This window comes from Corvus kubaryi, unplaced genomic scaffold (assembly GCF_017639235.1).
Source record: "Corvus kubaryi isolate FWS band 111438036 unplaced genomic scaffold, C.kubaryi_AGA036_p1.0 37357, whole genome shotgun sequence".
Lineage (NCBI taxonomy): Eukaryota > Metazoa > Chordata > Aves > Passeriformes > Corvidae > Corvus > Corvus kubaryi.
Window position 1 is genome coordinate 16,546,232 of NW_024581117.1, and position 22,418 is coordinate 16,568,649.

General features: G+C 48.9%; 1 protein-coding gene across 12 annotated transcripts in view; it reads right to left on the reverse strand.

Annotated features, from left to right (window-relative positions):
• Nucleotides 1–22,418, reverse strand: part of CDH23 (cadherin related 23) — a 181,895-nt gene that overhangs the window by 118,762 nt on the left and 40,715 nt on the right. For 11 of the 12 annotated variants that reach the window (XM_042033492.1, XM_042033493.1, XM_042033491.1 and 8 more), the window contains exons 5-6: nt 20,361–20,408; nt 20,072–20,164 (exon numbers count right to left, since the gene is read on the reverse strand). The exons of the other annotated variant lie outside the window; for it this stretch is intronic. In XM_042033492.1, coding sequence (XP_041889426.1) covers nt 20,072–20,164; nt 20,361–20,408 — 141 coding nt within the window. The remainder of the gene's footprint in view (nt 1–20,071; nt 20,165–20,360; nt 20,409–22,418) is intronic. 12 annotated transcript variants of the gene reach the window in all.

A 22,418-nucleotide genomic window follows, 5' to 3' on the forward strand; every position in this document is an offset into this window, starting at 1 on the left:
CTTCACCTAATGTAACTTTGATTAAAAAGTGCTGCGCCCTTCATCACTCCTGGATGGTAACTCCAGAGAAATGTCCTTCCCAAGGGATGGAAAGCCAGGAAGGTCTGGGGAGAGAACTGCCAGTATGACACAGGCACATTCCAGGGTTGTTGCTGAGCCTAACAGGGAAGGTGGAGGGACCAAACTCAGAGGAAAAGTCAACAAAAAAGGGAATAATGGCAGATTCCTGCCCATCCGGGTAGCAAGGCAGCCCACAGACCCTTCCAACTTAAGTCCAGTTGCAGGACCAAAACACTGAGGTCCATGGCACAAAAGCCTCATCCTTTCCTTTCCCTCAGATGCAAAAACCTCCACGTATTTAATTATTCTCCTCTTCACTCCTGGTGCCGACAGACTGTGTCAGGAGCTGTTTTGTTACAGCGTGCAGGAGGAGGCAGAAAAGGTTTTAATTTCACGCCATGCACCAGGCGCTGCAATTTTGGACACTGTTTGTTATCTGACTTCTGGCCCTATCTCTGGTCCCGGCACTCCTCAGGCAGCTGCGGCCAGTTGGCTTTTTAATTTATTCTCTGCTAGAATGGGGATTCTGTTCAAGTGAGAGCCCTCACTGCCCAGGCATGCTGGTTTAATAACAAAATGCCTTCGAGTTTGGAGGTGTGACTTTGTGCCAAATTCAGTGCCACTCCTGGGGGGCTGCAGTTCCTGTGCCACAGCAGACAGGGTTGAAGGAAACCCCACTGCTGCAAATCATCCTTTCCTTCAACTTTTGTTCACCCAGAAAGAAAAAAAAATCACCTAAAATGGGATTAAAACCAATTCCCAAATCTTCTCCTCATCAGATGGGTGAATTGTAACCTCAAATCAAATGATGACCTTCTAGAGAGTGAGAGGAATCATGGAATAGGTTGGGTTGGAAGGGACCTTAAAGCTCATCTCATTCCAACCCTCTGCCATGGGCAGGGACACCTTCCACTATCCCATGCTGCTCCAAGCCCTGTCCAACCAGGCCTTGGACACCTCCAGGGATCCAGGGGCAGCCACAGCTTCTCTGGGCACCCTCTGCCAGGGCCTCCCCACCCTCACAGGGAAGAATTCCTTCCCAATACCCCATCTAGCCCTGCCCTATGGCAGTGGGAAGCCATTCCCCCTTGTCATGTCACTCCATGCCCCCGTAAAAAGCTCCTCTCCAGCTCTCTTGGAGCCCCTCTAGGTGCTGGAATCCCCAGCAGAGGATTGAGGATGACTTGGAAAGCAGCTGCCCTCATTTCTCCAGGCTGATCCTTTGCCCAGAAGCCAGGTGAAGAATTTCCTACATTTTTGGCATGTGCATAAAGCAAGGCATAAAGTCACATTTGGAGGCTGGGAAGCCACAGCATCCCTCTTGTGTTGGATGTCCAAAAAACCCCCAAAAACTGGCTGAGCGCCTTTGAGACAATCACACCCCAGGGAAACTCCCCAAAGTTTTTGTTGTGTGAGCCTTCTTCCCAAAGCCTGACCCGTGTCTTTCTTCCAGGGTGGTTTGTCAATACAGAGTTCAGATCTCCAGGAAAGGACTGGGGATGAAAGGAATCAAGAGCAGGTAATAGCTGCATGAAAATGACAGCGCTGCAATTTCCACGGACTAACACAGACTGGAATACCAAGAGGCAGCCGACAGTGGAGAATCAATACGTCCCAAGAGGTGGGATTATTAGGGAGAGAAAGGGGCTTGAAAGATCCATAAGTGCCTGATGAGTGACTATTTCCAAACGACTGCTGGCTGAATGAGAATTGCCTTCAGAAGGATGCCGGGCCCATTCCCAGGGTGTGCCTTCAACCTGGGGATGCTTTGGCAGGAATGGCGAAGCCTGGCATCAAAACACGGCTGTGCCATCATCCCCCACCTTCCCGAGCCCCCCTGCTGCAAAAGGGAGCTCTCTGCTTCCCTTGGTGCCCCCTGGAAGTGCCAGGTAACATCCCAACAGGGATTTTAGGGAAAGCCAACTCTGGCATTTTGGCCTCCGCACTGGCATTTCCTTCAGAAAGGCAGGAAAGAGAGGCCACAGGAGAACACATGGGGTTGTAATTCCTCTTACCCAAAGCACCTCTGCAGTCATTAACAAACCACATCTGTCAATTCCCTGCAGTCATGTTCCACCAGCACTTTTAAAATCACAATTTCCATGCTTTGCTCAACTCTTCCACACTGTAGCCACACATAAGGTCCATCCTACAGAACCACTGACATTCCCCCAAAATGATGAGTGTATCTGTTTTACACCTCTCCACAAAGCCATGAGAAGCCACCAGGATCTCCTCCAGCACTCCCAAGTGATGATGACTTCAGTTCTCAGCCCCAGGAGAGCTGATTACCCACAGCAGCCATCCCATTCCCCAGGGACAACCGAGCATCGGAGCAGCCAAGACAACATCACAGGACAACAACATCACTTTGCTTCTCCCTGATACATCAGGTGTACACCTGCCAAACTATCCTTAGGATCAGTCTCTTGGAAAACACAAATTCAGGCACCTCCAGATGAAGACTGCCCTCTGGACACGAAGAGGGAGCTCATTTTAAACAAGGATGCCTCTGGGCATTCCAGATTTCCACAGGTTTCATGCAACCAGCAAGAACAGGCTGCTGAAAATACAGCCTGGAAGCTGCTTTCAGTGGCTTGGGGGAAATTCATGTTCAGCTTAGTGCTAAGCATGTTTAAATACAAAAGTTCCTCCTGGATGAGAGCAGCCAGGAGGCTTGGGAGTCTCATTTTCCCAAGGGAGAACCAATTGCTCACAGCATATCTGGGTAGGAAAAAGGAGTGAAAACCAGAAGAGCTCTTTCCTCTCTGACTCCTGTGCAGCTCCAGCCTGTGCACAGTTACTTATTTATTTAAAGTTTTCTTTTTTTTTCAAATGTGAAAATATAGATAGGATTTTCTTTTAGGAGGAGAGAGAAGCACAAGCAAGGATGGAGTGCGGAGGAACCTAAAAGAGCAATTTTTGAAATGTCAGCAGGCAAGAGTTTGCCCAGGGACAGTTCGGATGAACCATTTCTTTCTCAAAGGAAGGTAAAATGGTGTTACATGCCTTGGTTTGCACCCTTTAGGTCATCAGGTGGACTCCACAGCAGGAAAAGGCACAAGACATGCTCTCCAAAACCTTCATCTTCTATTGATGTTTATTTTCTATTAAGAGTAAGAAGAATGAAAAGCTTTTGTGTTTAACTGGAGGAGTTATTTGCTAGTACTTGGCTCGGGTCAAAAACTAAGGATGTATTACCCTTCTTGGACAGGAGCAGAGATGGAGCTGCACGTGCAGCCCCCAGCTCAGAGAAGCTCTGGCACACCTGGCTCAGCACCAGCAGTGCCACAGCCAGCCCTTGGAGCTCCTCCAGCATCTGGAAGGATGGGGAAGCCCAGGGATAAGGGGCAGAGGAAAGGAAGAGCTGAGAAATGGCGGCAGCAAGGGAAAACTGCTTCCTCTCCGCTCCTGCCATGCTACAGAGCCTTTTGCACTACTAAATCTTGCCTCCTCCAGCATCCCACCCCTGTCTGTGATGGGAAGGTGGGTGTTGTGTCCACATACCTTTGTTGTGACTCTGAAAGCAGAAAAATCAACAGAAGTAGTCATCTAATTGAAAAACCAATTAATGAGACCTGTAAGGAAGCCCAACAGTCCCAGTAAAGCACGAGATAGGAGCTGTTACCAAAATCCTATCCCTCCCCTGACGCCTGGATAAGAGGCAGTGAATAAACGTCCAGCAGCAACAAATGTGGGATATTTCAGGTACTGCCAAGCCCACTACTCACCCATGTCCCCAAGTGCCACATCCACACATCTTGTGAATCCCTTCAGGGATGGCGACTCCAGCACTGCCCTGGGCAGCCTATTCCAGAACCTGACAACCCTTTCAGTGAAGAATTTTTTCCTAATATCCAATCTAGACACCCACTGGAGCAAAACACTGAAGTCAAAGAAAAAGTCACCTGGCTGAGGATAACCCAGAAGCGAGTGCTAAGGCTGCAGCCCAAAGTGCACACACAGCTATAAATAAAAGCTAAAATGAGCACTTTTGATATCTGGATGTGGTTCTTGTTGTCAACACATTCTGTGTACTCAGTTCAAGACTTAAGCAGGAAATTTAAACAAAAGCACCTTGTCAAAGCTGTGGTAAGGAGGAGGATTTTTTTGGAGGTGGGGGAAGAATGAAGCCTGTTAATCACCCATTGCAGCCAACCCCAAGGGGTGAAAGCAGCAACGCCAGCTTGGCACGGGTGCAGTACCCAACCCAAGTGCAGACCTGCTCCCATGCCTCAGCGGTGCCCACCTGCTCCGCCAAAAAAACCCCATTAAAATGCAACAAGCAAAAATAATGTTCCAAGAATGCATCTCCTTCAAAACAGCTGCACCCAGCAAACATTCTGTGGCCTAAGACTCAAACGCTGCTCTTCTTTGTATCCTTCAGGCTCGGTGAAGGATTTGCTGTGTGGGTTTTGTTTTGTTTATTACTTCTAATGACTTTCTCATTATCATTTCGCTGTGAAACATAAATGATGGTTATGGGAGAAATCATATTATTCGGATGGCTTTATTAAATTAGAGAGCAAATCTGTGTATATTTCTAGCTCAGGATAAATGTTTGAACTTTGAGAGGCCAAAATTCATTTTCAGACAAAGCCATTTTTGGAAGCTTTGGAATCAGCAGTTAAATTTGCCCTCAGCTGCAAGGGAGATGTATGGGGGTATTTCTCAATTTAATCCCGCCTAGTGATTTAACCAAATCCCTGCTTCTAGTTCTGCTTATGAGAAACCCGAGACTTGTGGAACATAATGGGGAAATAAAGGGAAAATAGCACTGAAAGGAAATACAATAAAATAATAAAATCATCCTAGCTCCATGCCCCCATTCCCCTAGTCCTCACAGAGGGACTTCAACCATCTCACACATTTTCTGTGAATAAAATCACTGTCTTCACACCTTCACAACAAGAACAAGTACTTATTCCTACAGGTACTACTATAACTGAGAACACCAGCACAGCTCAACCAGGAATAGTAACATCAGCGAGCAGACCTTCCGTGCAGGTGGAAAACTGTGCCAAACATGGGACACCTGCAAGGATTAGGGATGTGCCACTTAAAATATACAAGGAGAGGTCTGGCACCTTCTCTGCATCAGGTTTCTGCAGTACCCAACTTTTGGTGACAGCAGCAGACAAGCAAGCATGACACAGACACACAGGATGAGAAAGCTGTTGCTGAACAGGCAGAAGTTTCCGTTTCCTCCTCTTTTCCATCCCTTCCTCCCAGTTCAAGGAAGGGAATAGAAGCCAAATGCATTTTCCATGCAACAAATCAAAGCCCGCTCCCCCGCCGCCCCCAGCCTTTTAGAACCAATACCTGACACTGGAATAAACCCGTTAAAAAGAATAAATTCCCCCAAGCACACCCAAAAGGAGAAAGCAATAGAAAATCAAGCCTGATAAAAGATGTATTAAATGAAAGCACTTTCAGTGTGCCAACTCAAAATGTATGGCCCACAACAAGCTTGGTGAGAGAAATCCCTGCTGGAAAAACACAGTAAGGAAGAGTGGAGGGAAAATATTTGGTGTCCTCCACCATTAGGGCAGAGAATATACAACCTACAAGGAATAGGCTCTGAAGCACTGGGACAGGTCTGTAGTCTACAGGATCCCAAAGACAGGGGGTCTTTGGGGACAGGCCTGACCATTTTGTGGGCGCACAGGATTGGAAGGGACACAGCAGGAATATGCCAAGCTGGAAACAAGCAAGATCTACTCTGCTAATGATTCGGCAATCAGTATCAAAGGAACTTGGGGGAAAAACAGGGAAAGGAGCAGTTTTTGAAGCAGGGACGCTCCATGGAATTGGGCATGAGCAGCTGGTACTCACAGCCTCTGGAGGATGGAAATCAGGAGTCAGTGCTGCCTCTCCACTGCCCAGAATGAAACACACCTGGCCATCCCTCCTGCACCTCGACAAGCTGCAGCTGAGCAGAAATGCTGCCGGGGCACCCCAGCAGTCCTGGACGTGCCTAACCCTCCCTGCCCTGGTGGCACATGGTGGGTGGGCAGCAGGAGCAGCTCCCTCAACTCCAGAGCCAAGGGATTCCCACCCGTTGCCCAAGGAAAAAGGAGAGGAAAAAGCAGATGTCTAAGTAAACTGAAATAAATGAACTTTAGATGTGAGAAGAATGAGTTAATTAAAACCTTGTCTCAGACTGTCTGGGAGCTCCAGGCAACCGCCACGTGTCAGCACTACCGCTTCCTCTCCAAGGACTCCCACTGGATCACTAAAATCCCCCAAAACACTCAAGAGCATGTTTCTCTTCCTTCCCTGTAAGTGAGGTCCTTTGGTCCTTGCAGGCAGATTTATTTCCATGAAAGCCATGCAGCTCCTCTCTTTCCTTCCTGCTCCTCCTCCTCACCCCCTGCCAGGGCGCCTGGCAGCTCTCTGGGTTTCTGACACCAACCAGTCCCACTAAGGCCATGACACCACCTGTGCCTACAAATGGGAGGAAAATCCTTGTGAATCCTCCCCACAGCCCTGATGCAGAAGGACCTAAACCAGGAGACCTCTCTGCATCAAGGCTGACACCCACCAGCCCACTTCCTGGCATCTCCCATCCTCCTGGATGGAGAGGGGAGAGCTCACATTCCCAAGCTTACATAAAAACACTGGTTGTGACAAGCGCTTACCTTCCCCACAAATGCTTTAAGACAACTCTTGAGCTGAGACTGAAGGGAGGCAAAAAACCCTGCAATCCCATCAGCTCTGACAACCCTTTTTAACTCTGTACATGTCCGGTTGTGTCGTATTTCTAAACCCACAGCCAGGCAGATGTTTCAGACGCTCAGATGGAAGCCATGGATATGTCTGGGAGCACACAAAGCGAGGGATGGGGTCTGAAACCAGCTTCCCAGTGCCTGTCCAGAGCCTGCACTGAGTAAAAGGCTGAGTTGCAGCAGACAGCAAGGAGCAACACCATGTTTCACACACCACCTGCACCTCGGAATGGGGCTGCAACACCAAACACAGTGATGAAGAACTGATGTGACACTCTTTTAGCAAACTCCTGTGTCTGGGAATGGCACCCTACTTCTTACAACAAAAGGATAGAAATCCTATAAACACATTTATCCTTTGCAAAACAGCTCAACACCAAATCGATGGCAATAACCTGCATCCTTTGCCCATGAGAAGCTGGTGGAGCACCTGCTTCAAGCACAAGGAGGGCTCCATGTTCCAGTCCCCCTCTCCCCCAGTGTTGCCACCCCCTTCATTCCTGGCCACACCATTTTCCAGAAGCAAGAGCACCCCATGGGATCCAACACCCCACCAAATGGATGGGGAGGCAGATTGAAAAAGAGAAGAGCAACTTTTGCCAATCGTCTTTTTCCAAACTCATAGAAAGGGAGACAGGAAAGAGCCAAGCCTCATTGGGAGGCAAAGCCCTCAAAAGTTAAATGTATCATGAAAAATAAAAGTTCTGTCACTGCTTAAAAAGGTTTTTGACAGGTCTTCATTCGTAACCCACAAACAAATGCAGTCTCTCATGCTCCATAGACTCTAATATCACTTCAGAGCAGAACCTGAACCCAACTCTCCGTTGAAAAGCTGGAGAAGCAACCACATTAAAATAGCTCTCTTCACTGCCTTTGGGTACACCAGAAATCTTTCATTTCAGGAGCTGCACCTAAAGTGCCTGGGAGCACAGCCTGAGCAGGCAGAAACTGCAGCTCAGAATCATTTCAATGGCTTTGGGTGGGCCAGTCGCAGTTAAGTCAAGCCTAACAAACAAGGCGTTATTATACAAGACAGGAAGAAAAAGTGCTTTGCCCTATTTAAGCAAGTTTCAGAAATCCCTTTCAATGTCTGAGTTGATGAGAGAAACTGGTCATAACCCTACAATTCAGTCCATGTGGCTGTTGTGTGTTGCCTGGGAAAAGGGGGCAGAAGGTAAATGGAAGAGTCATCAGCCCACAGTGGGGTTAGGGATGGAGGAGAGGAATAAGAACACAGATCACCTAGAAAGACAGAGGCAGTGGAACAGCCTGCCCACAGCAGCTGTGGCTGCCCCATCCCTGGAAGCGTCCAAGGCCAGGTTGGATGGGACTTGGAGCCACCTGGGATAGTGGGAGGTGTCCCTGCCCAGGGCAGGGGATTGGAACAAGACGAGCTTTAAGGTCCCTTCCAGTCCAAACTATGAACATGTCCACTGGCCACAGCCTCTGCTCTCAATCTGAAACCTCAAAACCAGCTCCATGAGCACTGAGAAGCAGTCCTCGGCTGCCTGCTCCACATCCCACCATTCCTCCTTACTCATTCATTTCAAAGTTTGGTCAGCACACCTACTTGCCCAGAGCATCCCTTGTAAGACATTTACAAAGACAGGTGAGTCTAGAATTCCATATTTCATCTGGACGATGTGAGCAGAGCATTTTTACCCCTTAATTTTGTGCTAATTTTGCCTCCTTGCTTTCTTTCTGCAGAGTTCCCAAGATTTTGTGTCAGCTACTAACTCATCCCTCATCCCGAGGGCTACAGAGCCCAGGTTTGTCACCAGCCAGAGGAATCCTCTAGAAAGAAAACCTGCAGGAGAGAAATAAGCAGCATCTCCTCCACTCATCGGAATTCAGGGGAAATACCAAAACAAATATTAATGAGAGGCACTTAACTGTGCCTGTTCAGCAATCAATAATACATGACAGGGTACACAACTGGGCTGAGCATCCCACACCATTGTTGTGCTGGGGTCCGAACTGGAGGGGTCTTCTCTAATCCCCTACTTGGGGCTGCACCAGCAGCTCTCCAAGCCCCTGTCCCTTCCACAAACTCCCAGGACTAGAGAGTCAAGGGACAGTGACGAAAACCTCACTTTTGTGTTTAAAGATTACATCCACCCTGACTAGCCACGCTCCTCTTTTTGTTAAGTTTTTTATTAATCTACTTCTTCTGATTATTCCAAAATATGACCCATTTGGCCATCCCAGTGAGTGCTCTGGAGCATCTCTCTGTGTGTGGGTGGCATTTTCCTAATGGGCATCACAAGCAGAAAGCACGGGGCTGCTTGGTGGAGCTCTGAGTGGTGAAGGGGGACAGCTAGAGGATGTGACCACAGAAGGACACAGGGCACCTGAGCTGCAGGGACGCACTCAGAGTGGGCCAGTACCTGCAAGGAAGGAGACTGCAACTCAGGAACCTCTCTACCTTTCTGTAAAATAGAAAAACCTGCATCTTCATCTATCACTAGTGTGGCTTCTCCTCTGCAACACCCCTTTAACGCCCACCTCCTGCTCAGAGGGTGCACCCCCGGCTCCCACTCTTCCAGCAGGATTCCAGGCTGGCATTCGAGGACGCCTGAGCGGGTCCCGCTGCGTGGGCTGCGGGAGGAGAATGGCTTTCAGCTCAATTACCCTTCAACATTCCAATTCCATAACGCTCCGGTGAGGCTTTTTAAGCCGATCCCCCCCAAATAAAGCCTGCCTGCTGAAGCCCAGCCTCAAGCTCAAACGCGCAGAAGGGAGGTGAGGCTCCGCTCCCCTGTCCCTGCTGCCTGCCTTTCCCAAAGATCTCCTTGAGGTTGCTTCTCCTTTCCTCACCAGCTACCATTTATGTGGCTCCTCCTTGCTCTTCTTCCAGCCTCTGCTTGCCACTCCCAAGCCCAAAACATATGGGGATCAGGCTCCTTGGTGTTAGGTGCAAGCATCTGGGCCACCAAACACCCCATCCACCCCACAGACATGGGCCAGCAAAGTGCAGACACTCTTTTTCAGAGGTGCCATCGTAAGAAAAGAAGGTGGTGAAGCACTCACCGCTTTGTACAACCAGGTGAGAAATAGGTTTGCTGCCTGCTGGAGGAGAGCTGACCTCCTCCTGACATTGGGCAGATCAATGGTGACGTGTGAGCGCACAGCGAGACATCGAGGTGGTAACAAGGGACAGATGATGGAGCACACGCTCTGGAGGTACAACCTTGCTGGGAAAACTGCCCTTCACACAGGGCAGGTCTTGTGTTCGAGGCCCTCAGAAAGGAGGCGGCCAAGGGAAAGCCTTGCAGTGAAGCCCTGTGACATGGTGGGACACCAGGCTGGTGGTGATCCCTATCACTGGAGGAGGATCCAGGCTTCCAGCATTCTCCCAGCCCTCCTCCTGAAGCTCAGGCAGTCCTCAGGCCCCAGCAGGACCTTGCAGGTGTGCTCAGAGGCAATGCCACGACTGTGTCCCACAGGGCAGAGATCCCCACCTGCACAACTCCTGGCCTTTCTCCCCGACACCCGTTTCCCTGATGACTGCAAGGACTGGGGCGATTTGCAGCGCCACAATCCTCGTGGGGCTCACACCAGCAGGCACAGCCTCTTTGCAGAATTTCTTTCCCCGCAGGCATGAGTTATACACAGGAAAACAAAACATCCACATGTCCTGCTATTTCCCCAACCAGCCAAAAACCCCTCGATGTTACACAGGCCATCAGCTGTTCACTGCAGTGGAACAACACTGTGCTTTAACCCTCTCAGCCCCCCTAAGGCAAGGCATGGGCAGCAGATCCTGGGCGCGTTTTCTCCTGGGAGGCTGAGGAATCTGCAGACACGCATCTGGCTGTGCATTTCCACCACATTTAATAAAGTGATTTTCCAAGCACTGGCACAGTAGCTCCTGACCCAGGTAGATTTGGGGTCATCCAAATCACATAGGCAGTAAAAATTATTCCCCTTTCAGTGTGTTCATCCAACTCTGGTTATGGGATGGAGCATGGGTACATCCCTCTTTTTCCACAGGTCGGAAAACCAGGCTCTCAACTTACCTCTAAATAAAGATTTACTAACTAGGGAAAGATCATCTTCCTCATGGTAATGAACAGAGAAGTGCTAAGAAAGCATCCCCTGATGAGCATACCAGCCTATCAGTTACAAACTCCTGTTTTCCTTCTGAAGCACCAGTTTGAAGGTAGTGTTGGTGGCCATCCCGGCACATCCAGCCGGACTCCAGGTCAGGAGGTGCCTCCAAACATGTGTGAGTGACTGAGATTAATCACACACAGGCTGGGCAAGAGGTGGCTGACTTCACCAATACCTCCTCTTCTCCCTTCACTCCTTCCCATTACCCTTTCCAGTTTAGAATTGCAGGACAAGCCTAAGGAAGCAACATATCACCACAATGAAAGGCAAGGCAAGGTTTAAAAAACAAGGCAGTTGTTGGTATAACCATTCACCTGAGCCCAGAGATGTGGCCAAACCCAGCACACAGCTCAATTTCCTGGAAAAAGAGGGACAAGCAACCATCAACCTACACAATGTGACAGCTGTGACCACCTCTCCTTTTTCACCCACACTGGGTTTGCATCGTCTCAGAAAAACAAATAAATGTTTTACAAATCTCCCATAAAGCAAATCCCCAAAACTAAAACCTCCCCATTTTTTTCTCCTTGAACCAAAATTGCCTTGAACCCTCTATGCACTCTCCCTGCTCTCTCCATTATTTGTGCTGACAAAATAAATCAACCACAGTTTAAGTTCCCACAGCAATTAACGGTTGAAATTAAGTAATGGCTGCCTAATTCTGATTGAAACTTCTACTTAGATCAAAATCCCTCCATTTGTAATGAAAATAGTTTGAAAGTGATACAAACAGTTTAGTTCACACATAAATATTTTAAAAACTTATAGAGAGACTGATTTAGTCTATTATTTTACCACGAAGTTTGACCAGCAGTAGAAAGCTTATTATACATGACTGTCACTGACACATTACAAACTAATAAAACACAAAATGCAATTCTCAAGAAGAAATTGGAATGAATCTATTGCAAGAGCGATTTTTATGGTTCTTTTGAAATGCATTTCTCCCCAGCTTTGCTGTCAAAATGGCAACATTTTCCCTAAATATTTCCATCTTAATTAAAAATGGTGTTTTTATTGAAAAAAGTGCCTCTTGTGCCAGCTGCAGCTTCACATTCCCGTGCTGCACAGAGTGAGGATGCTAATGTGCACCCACCTCATAGATCTGCTGCTGATCTTGGTTACTGCAGGTGGAAAAGAGCCTGGACCCCAAAATTCCTGCGTCCCTCACACAGCGCCTTTCAGCACAACCTTAATCATCCCTTAATTTAGGTGCTGTGACTGAAAAAGGAGCCTAAACCAACAAACTGCATGATTTAATGGGTAAAAACCATTAAATATACTTTCAGTGATGGGTTTTTTGCTTCCTGGCATGGAGCAGTTGCCACTCAGACGGCGCCTTCACTGCCTGAACAAGTTAAAAACCATTCCTACATCCAGGCACAGTCCTGCTGCCAACTCCAAAGGTGAAGTACAGAGAGGGCGGTAAACAAAACAGGGATGTGAGGGGAGAGAATGCAGCTTTTGCTGGCTGGCATGAGATAATAAGTTACATCCCAGGCTTCTGGGAGAAGATGGTGACCAGAGGAAAGGGAGATAAAACAAAACTAATTGCCAGCAGGTCACATTCATTCCCTCCTCACTCCTCTGTTCCCAGCAGCACAGAGCCCTTCCTCCTGCCAGGGACAGGGAAGAGACCTTGAAGCCATCTGCTACCCAGATGTGTAAGTGTAATTACACTGAAAGGGCTGGGCTGGAACGTCCCCTGGAAAAGAGACCTTCCAGCCCAGGCCTAAGCTGCTCCTGCAGCAGGAAGTGCAGCGGGACCACAAACCACTCTTTCTGCTCCAGAGGAACATGCGTGGTCTCAGCAACTCATTGCCAGCAGGATCCTGAGGAGCCACCATCGCTTGGCAGTAGCCATTCTAAGCTCAGACATTGTCCTGACCTCCAGGATGACACTGAGACAGACCCATCAGAGCTATGAAATCAGCAGATACGTGCCCTCAGCACCCATGCGAAGGAGCTTGGGGAGTGAGGATGTTTTCCTTGTTCCCCTTTCTTCCACAAGGAATGATTACTGATTTCTCCAAGTTACCTTGCCCCCCTTTGCCTGTGTTCTCCTCACTCAGAATGTTGCTGTACACTTTCCCTTCCTCAAGATAATTTCCTAATTTCCCAGCATGACAGCTCCTCCACAGAGGCACTGAATTACTTGCTGCCCCACACAGGCTTCCCTTTCCTCTCAAAATCTGCTGTTTTCCCCCCTTTCTGCTTTTCCCCATCCCCCATGTCCTGCCCAGCACTACACCGGCCAGAACAGGACGACTATTTCTACTTTTCAGGCTGCCCCCTGCTTTGCTGCAGTACCCTTCCAGAAAGAGCCCAAGTTTTGCCTGGTGGAAATGACTGTTATCTCCAGGACACTTTACACATTACTTCCACGCCATTTGGAGTTTTCCGCCCCAGTAGTTTCTGTTGCATCTCTCATTTCACTCCTCAGTCACGTGTATTAAAGGACCAGGGTCTCCTGTTCACTGGTGAATCCAGACAAGGGACAGTGGATGCTTTCTTTCTCCTAGGACATCACTCGAGCCCCTCTGATGTCACAGCAAACACATCAGCAGTAACAACAAAAACTTGCACCCAGATGACCTTCAGAGGGAATGATGCTTGAGGTCTGAGCACCTACTTGGTCACAGCTTCAAAGGAAAAAGTTGTTTAAAATGAGGGTGGGCAGGCACAGAGTGCCCAGAGAAGCTGTGGCTGTCCCATCCCTGGCAGTGTTCCAGGCCAGGTTGGACAGAGCTTGGAGCAACCTGGTCTAGTGGAAGGTGTCCCTGCCCATGGCAGAGGGATGGACTAAATGACCTTTAAATATCCCTTCCAACACAAACCATTCTAGGATTCTGACATCTACAACATCAGCTGTGCAAACCCTTCAGCCCCAACCCCGTGTTTTATTCTATGCACTGCAGTCTGTTTTAAGTGCTTTTCTCCAGTCATGGTGGAAAAAAGCAGGGAGAAGATGACAGCTGGTGCCTGCTGTGCTTCCAAGCTCTTGCCTGAAGACACTGCTAGCATCCCAAAGCCAGAAGGAAAGCCCAAGACAGGGCCTGCACTTCCTGGCCCATTTATGTTTTGCTTGTACGTGGGAAGCAACAATAAACACCATTAAAACTGAGGGTGTCCAGGAAGTTTGGGAGGTGTTTCACCCACTGCAGATTATCACCAAATACCTGTGCAACAGAGACTCTCTTGCTACAGCAAACACCAGTCATATCCCCACTTCCTATTTCTCCAACAGGCACTGGAGGTGAGAGATCACCAGCACTGGGCATGCCAATGGGATGCCAGGTTGGAGGAGAGATGGAAGTGCTTGATCAACCCAGGAACGAGAACCAGCTTTTCTGTCCAACAGTGCTTAATGAACACAGCTTCAATAACTCACTACATCACTTGCTGCCTTTCCAGGAAGTTTCAAAAACAACAAAACACAAGAAATAAATAATTTTTTTAAACTGCATCCAATTCGCTGAGGAGAAGTTCAAGAAGACACTTGCAAATTTTGCACGCTCAAAGTGGCAGAAGGAAGGGAAGGCTGGATTTGGGGGATAATTTATTCACTGTAAATTATTTGTTCAGTTCTAAACTCCACATGGAAACACAGGGATAAGGAGAGAAGGAAAACAATGAGTGAAAGGAAAAAGAAAAAAGCAATGAGGAAGGAAAGCAGCCAGCAATGATCATAGAACATTTTTGTAATGTGGTAGGAACATCTTCCTTATCAGCTCTGTTATCATCACTTCCCATGTAAAGGCTCTTTATTTAAAGGAGGGGAGGAAAAAAAGCCCCAGAAGGTGTCTGGGAGCGTGCAAGGGAATAGCTAATGCAGCTGAGGGGGAGCTCAGCTCGTGGCAGCTGCTTTGTATGCGCAGCATCAGGCCTCGAGCCATGGCAATAGAATTATACGAGCCCCTGAAGACTCCCCGGCAGGATGGCAGGGAAACTGATGTAATTACTGACATTATTACCCTTAAAGCAAAATAATAATTTTAATTACAGCAAGGGCTTTTGGGCCTTTCTCTGCTCCTCCCTGCCCCTGCTCACTGTGTAGCACAGTCTGGTTCCAGGCTGTGCAATGGGACAGGGCAGCAACGCTACCCTCCTTCCTCTTCCCTGCCAAATACCTTTCTGCACAATTAAGAAAAAGACATCGTAAAAGCCACAATTTCAGCTACCCCCCCATACTAAGGATGGAAATGGTGTCCAGCAGCTTGTGAAGGCTCAATCCCAAAGGCTGCTCCCGGAGCAGAAGGGACTGCTGCTGATGGCGAGTGCCTGCCTGCCTCCCAATTAAAATAAATTGGCATATCAGGGGTAAGCTCAGGAGATAAGACACCTGCAAGCTGGACTGTGGTTGCTTCAACACTGCTGCGTGCAGACCAGAAACTTTCCTTTCCATGTTTAAACTCCTTTCCCACAGCCCTGCCTCTTTACTGGTGCTTGCTTGAATTCAGGACGAGATGAGCACATTCCCAAGGCAGAGGGTTTTGGTTACAAATCCGAGACCAGAACTCTTTATAAGTCCTGTGTCCTTGTGAAGTTACAGGTACTTTTCTTGTGGTGCAGCTGTGATTTCATGAATGACTGAGGTGCTGCATTGCAATCTCTGGCCCAGTACCGAGCATTTTGCTGGAAGATCATAGAATCATGGAATGGTTTGGGTTGAAAGGTCCATTAAAGACCATCTAGTTCCAACCCCCTGCCACTGACACCTTCCACTAGACCAGGTTGCACTTCCAACCCTGCCCCTGAACACTTCCAGGGATGAGGGGGTGTAACCTCAAGATATAATACATATCACTTCATAAATCACTTGGTGTGTTATAAATATAACAGAAGGAATGAGGTGGGGAGAGCACAAAAGGAGAGAAAACTTCAGTGGAAACCATCAGCAAAGAAACCAACAATTAAATGACCTTTCTGAGAGCGTGGCAGAACTGCTGATGCTCCAAGGCCAAGAGAAGGCCACAGATGGTTTGAACTTGATCAGCAAGCTCAGGATATTGAGGGCTTATAGGGGAAAACAGCTTTTCCCAAGGAGGTACTAGACTTGAAGTTTGTTCACTTCATAGTATAGCTTAGGTTGGAAAAGCCCTCTAGGATCACTGAGTTCAACCATTCTCCCAGCATTGCCAGGGCCACCACTGAACCACATCCCCAAGTGCCCATTCTCTCCAGGGATGGTGACTCCACCACTGCCCCCAGAGTTGAAGGCAAACAGAAAGCTGTGTGGAAGCCCCAGAAGGGCTCCTGCTTGGAACTGGGACAGAACACCCAGCAGGCACCCCGGGGGAACACTCCACCCTGACCTCACCATCACACCAGGTACCACAAAACCAGAAAGAGGGCCTTGGCTCCTCTCCACTTGCTTACTTCACCTAAAAGCATTGAACCATGACAATCCAACAACTCTGAGTTCCCTACGGATCCAGCCAAACAGAAAAAAGGTCAGATAAAGCAGATTGGACTTGTCAGAAACTGAGGCATGGCCACAAGAGCCTGCCACAGGCTTGGCAATAGATTTCTCCTTGTTTAAAAGCCAAAACCCTGAGATTCCCAGAAAAGTGGTACCCTGGGGTTGGGTGAGGGGGGTAAAAAAGAGGCTGTGAGCAGGAGATGAAGTGCAAGGGATGCATCCAAGAGGAGAACAAACCCTGAAGGTCAGAGTAGCAAGCACACGAGCAGCTAACTAATGTACTACAGCAGCACCATGGGGCACAGCCACGGGCATGCACGTCTTCGCAAACTGGAAAGCCATAAAAGTCTATTACGGCAAATCAAACAGCAGCCAGCATGACAGCCATTAGCCTGAAATGAATACACGGGAACTTAATGAGCTCTGCCGGGGCCAGCTTGGTGAATTAAGTTGCCAATTCTAGCAGGATTCCCCTTTTCTTTGCAGAATTGAGAGCGCCTGCCCCGCCTCGTTGCTTTTTGACAAGCAAAGCACAGGGTGCCCTTGCCCAGACGGGACGGACGATTACGCTGGAGCAACATCCCTCTCCCGGCACGGGGCCCCCTGCAGCTATTCCAGGGATGAGATTAACACACAGCGAGCACAGAGGACCAGTGCCACTCCAGCAGCTCCCGGTCTGGGCATTCAGAGCTGCTGTGGTGCATCTTCTCCCTCCCTTCCCACATCAGAGAGGGAACACAGTCCACAGCCCATGCCCAAATAAATTCCCATTCTCACACCAAGCAGACCGCGTATAACACCAGGATGGGTATTTAGAGGCAGTATTGTTTTTAAAGGTCAGTTTACTTCATGTTCCATTTATTTATGCACACTCTTCCTTTGACTTTCCAAGTGCCACACAATAGCAGCGAGGTTTAAATAGCCCTTCGGTTGCTGCTCCATTAGCTACGACAACTGCAAATCCATACATCCATTTATCTCAAAATTAAAAAGAGAAAAACCCTCATTAGCTGCCAAATCTGCACAGAGCCAGTCTATTGAAAACCACACTAGCCTCTTCTCTTTCTCCAAGCTCCAGCCCCTCTTCATTCATTATCCACAGGCCCTTTGATTTGTGCTGGGTGCTCTTTGAGGTGGATTTTGGTACCTGTGCCCTCGCTGCTCACCCTCAAGCTGTCTGGAGCATGGGGTGACCCGACATCCCTCACCACGGCTGGTTCCCCAGCCTCAGCAGCTCCCCACGTGTCCCCTGCCACATTTCCATGCCACATCACCTCCAGCTTTGAGTACTCATGAACAAGCAACAGGGAAAACCTGTGGCTCAGCACAGGTCTCAAAGCCAAGTGCACATCTCCTCCTTGAGAGCCGTGCCACCACGCACAGAAAATGTCTATTGCTGACATCTCCAACGCACTGTAGCCCTTGGAGGGTCCTCTTTAGGTGGTGAGATCCCATCCCCTGCTGTCACAGTGCCTGGCAAAGCAAGGCTCTCTCTTCCCTGGCAAAAGAACAGGAGTGCCTTCAGGATGCTGGCAGAGCAACACGTTTGTGCCTCATTACCTCTGATCAGTGCCCTTGGTTAAAGATCATGGATAGAAACTGGAAGCTGGCACACGCTGCCTTATAATTAGATTAGGCCAACCTCCAGAAGAGCACAGATCCAAAGGCCAAGTGCTCAGTGGCTGCACCGGGGGAACACCGGGCTTGCTGCACCCCAAACAACCAGGCAGTCCTGGAAATCCTTCCCAGCAGAACCGAATCTCACATGCAAAACACTGTGATATGGCACAGAGGGGCTCTAAGGTTCAGCCTCTTCTTTTAAATACTTTTTTGTCCAGATCACCTGCCTGCAGTTCCCCTTCCTCAGCCAGACCTAATTTTCTACATATGAGGGCATGGAGTAATCGGATACAGGGGCATGGGTTTCAACTGCAAGAGAGGAGGCTTAAATGAGGTATTAGGAAGAAATTCTTCCCTGTGAGGGTGGTGAGGCCCTGGCAGAGGCTGCCCAGAGAAGCTATGGCCGCTCCATCCCTGGAAGTGTTCAAAGCTGGTTTGGACAGGGCTTGGAGCAACCAGTGGAAGGTGTCCCTGCCATGGCAGGAGCTGAACTAGTGGAGCTTTTAAGGTCCTTTCCAGCCCAAACCATTCTGTGACTGTAAGGTTCTATGATTCCAAACCAGGACCCCAAGCTGGGCACAGGTTAATATTGGAAATGGGGAAGACCACTTTGCAAATTGGCTCTCAGGACAAAAGCCATCAGCAAGAAGAGATGTGGCACAGATACTCCAGGTACATAAAAAACTGTTACTTAACAGTCCCGATTCCCAGGGGAGTCATGGAAACCCATTTCCATCTCTTCACATGAAGGGCAGATAATAGCAAAACCAGAGGTAAATCTGAGGGCAGGGGAGAGGAGACTGTTCTCCTCCCATCCCACTGCCATTGCTTTTGCTTTACAGACCTCTGCAGGCAGAGCATGACCGGGAGCAGCAGCAGCAAGGCACGACAGCCACCCGCCAGCTCCAGAGTCCTGAGCAGAAGGCAGGAGCACCTCGTGTGGGTTTTGCTACCACTCATGCTCTCAAGAGCAGCAGAAGTGCCTCTGACCCAGTGTCATTCTCACAGGGAGGTTTCAGATGACTTGGTGCAAAGATGAGACTCCAACTCCCCACTCGTACATCACAAGCAGCTGTAATGAAGAAACCTCATCCTCACAGCAGAGGGACGGGAAGGGATCAAATCCCAGCACGGCAGGCAGCAGCAGCAGGAATATTAAATACACCCTGGTAACACAATCGTTTGCACCTCTCAGTTACCAAAGCTGCTTCATTTCACACACACAGTGCACACAGGACCTCACCCACACCCCAAGGAACAGTCTGGGAAAAACTGCTCTGCCCTGGCACTGTGGTGCAAGAGGAAGAGGTTTCCTCCACTGGAAGATGTCAAATGCCCTACTGACTCCCTGTTTCAAATTAAATACCCTGACCTTCTCCTCCTGGCACCAGAAGCCACAGCTTTAATGCCTAAATTCACATCAGACCTGTAAATTCCTGGCCAAGTCAGGCTGCAGGTGCAGAAGCTCTCCCTGACGGATGAGTAGATGTCACCTCCCTTGCAGTGGCCAGCACAGAGAGCAGCAGAAGGTTGTGGAAACTCTGTCCTTGGGGATATTCAACACTTGGCTGGATAAAGCCCTAAGCAATCTGATCTAACATGAAAATTCTCGCTGGATAAGTGGGAGCTTGAGCCACATGAACTCCTGGGGTCCTTTCCCACCTATTCTATTCCAGGGACATCACGGGACAAGTCCTGCTATGGAGCTGTTAAAGGAAATCACCAGCCAGGGCAGAAGCCTTTGCTGGAATTCAGGCATTTAGAGAAATATTTGGTCCTGCTTCAGGTCAGCACTGTGACAAGAGCTGCACATCCCCCCAGCTCCAAGGAAGAGAACAAGACACAGACTCTCATCTATGCTCATTTGCAAACTTCCCATTTGTCATGGGAAAGATGCCACCAAAGCTCCACATCTCCTCTTCCTCCTCCTTCCCCCAACACCCAAAACACTTAGCTTCTGCTGATTTTCAGGCAGTAGCTTCCAGAATTCTCATCCTCCTGCAACCTCATGAGGGTCCAGGGCAGGAGGACAACCCCTGTACACCAGTGGCCAGCTCTGTGGTGGCAACCAGAGAGCACAAATGGCCACCGAGGGAAGAGCCAGAAGCCAGGCAGAGATGATCCCTACCTCTGGGATGCGGACGCTGTAGGGCTGGTTGTGGAACTGTGGGGCGTTGTCGTTCACGTCTCCAACTTGGATGTTGACTGTCCCTTTGATCACCTGTGGGCCCAAGGACAACAGCAGGGTGTCAGCTTTATGTGTGGATTTAGAGCCTAAAGCCAGATTGTGGCCGTGGTTTTGGGCTTTGGGCCAAGGGGTGACCCCTCTCCCCTGGTGCAGAAGGGCCCGCAGTGACCCACACCCCCTGCTCCCCTCAGTCCGTGCCACAGACCATGAAATGAGAAGTCACACTCACCCCTTGGCTGTCACTGACAGAAAATTCAACCGTGAATTCTGACTTAGTCTGAAAGGGAAAGAGAAGAAAAAAACCTATAATTAAAGATACTGTAGTGTTTATCTGCAGATGGCAGGCTGGGGACTTTTAGCCAATGTTATTACACGCAAAATGCTTTCAGGACCTTCCAGAAGAGGAGAGCTGCTTGAGTGCCATTACCTACACCAGGCAGAAAATGCTGGGGAATCTGAATGCCAGCAGGGCTCCCATGTATTCCACAGGCACAGGAGATGTCCTGCCCCAGGTCAGGAGGATGCAGGGACTAAGGAATTGACTTCCTGATTGGCAGCTGAGCACTTAAAACACAGTAAGATTTATGACTCATGGCAATGCAACACAGTCTCAGTGAGGACATCTAAATCCTGCTGCTGCTTTCCCAACTTACCTATCACACAAGCTGGGAATATTGGGATAAATCCATGGTCTGTAGTAAGAACTGGCTGAAATTCCATGAAAGTGCCCACACAGTCCTCTCTGCCCCTTATTGCTTTAACTAAATTCGCAACTTGAAATAGGGATCTATTCAAGTCACTGATGCTGGGATGAGCAATGAGGGGGAAAGAGCAAATGTTTTTGGGATCAGGGCAGGGGAATATTGCTAGTGGAGGCAGACCTTCTCTTCCTGACCCTTTCCTTCCCACCAGCAATTGTTCTGCTCATGTTTTATCAAGGCATCATGTAAAGATGGACAGCAGGACTCAGGCCACCACATCTATCTGGTACCTGACCACCAGCTGCTGTTTTGTTCCCCTCCAGTCCTGGCAATCCCTTCCCACCTCTGGTGTCCCTTCCCTGCCTGAGCTGCTGGAGCACAGCAACTTGATGTTTCCAAAGCATCACGCAGGAAAGGCTGGAAAAGCCAGCTTGAAATGGCTCTTCGTGTTCCAGCTCTGGTTGATTTATTCCTAATGAGATCGGCTCAGGGACAGGCAGCAGCCAGCAGTGCCTGGAGCAGGAGCTCTGCTTGCACCATAGTCGAAGCTCATCTTGGAGAAGGGTTTGGGGAACTGCCCCCCACAGGGCCCCCCCCTGCTCCCACATCTCCATCCAAATAGCTGGGAAGTACAACGGGAAAAAGCCCTTCCTAACTCCTGCCTCGGGACAATGCTTGTAGGCAGAAGGAAGAGCTGAAATCCTGAGGGAGAGGAGATACTCTGCTCCCTGTGCCATCCCACCCTGCTGCATCAGTGCCTTTCAGCCCTTTTTTCCCCTTACTCGGAAGAAAGGAAAAACAGGAGATAAGAAACAACCTGTTGAGCATTTAAATTTTAAAAACGCAATAAAATAATCAGAGAAAGCTTCCACATACCAACCGCTGTCTCTAAAATTATTTTAGCACAATTCTTTAGCCTCAGGGTCTGCCATGTTTTAAAAAATCCGTTTTCTTTCTAATCTTCATAGGAAAATTTAAAAATTCATTTTGGCTCTATACATTTGCTCCTTCCTCTTTTTCTCTGTTTCATCTTTTCCTCCATCATTTACCTTACTATGACTCTTTCTCCCTTCTTCCTCCTCTCTTGTACAAGAATTCACCTCTTCCTTTTTCTTTCCCACCACTTCTCCTGCGTGGCTTTCTCTCCCCTGACTTTTTGACCATGTGCATCCAGGCCAGTGTTCTCTGCTCCTAACCACCTGCCCACCTCCACCCCTTCCCTCCTACTGCTTCCTCCACCAAAAATTCTCATTTACACCTCTCCCATATCCATTCCCAGCACTGGTCTGTCTTCACTGTCTTCCATGTACGGCTGACTTTGAGGTCCTGGGATCACTGATGGGTGTAGGCTCCTCTCCCAGCTGAGCCCATCCATGCATCCAAGCTCTGCCCAGCTCCTTCCCTTCCCACCCTCCACACCACAAGACACCTAAAATCTATTGATCACCCTCCTGGGCTTCAGGCTGATATGGGAAGTATCAGAGAGCAGAAGGAATTTGAATGAGGGAAGATTTATGACACACCAGCAGCTGTTGGCACGGGGAGGCAGAGGGGAGAGGGGCGAAGAAAAGCACTTTATTTTTCCA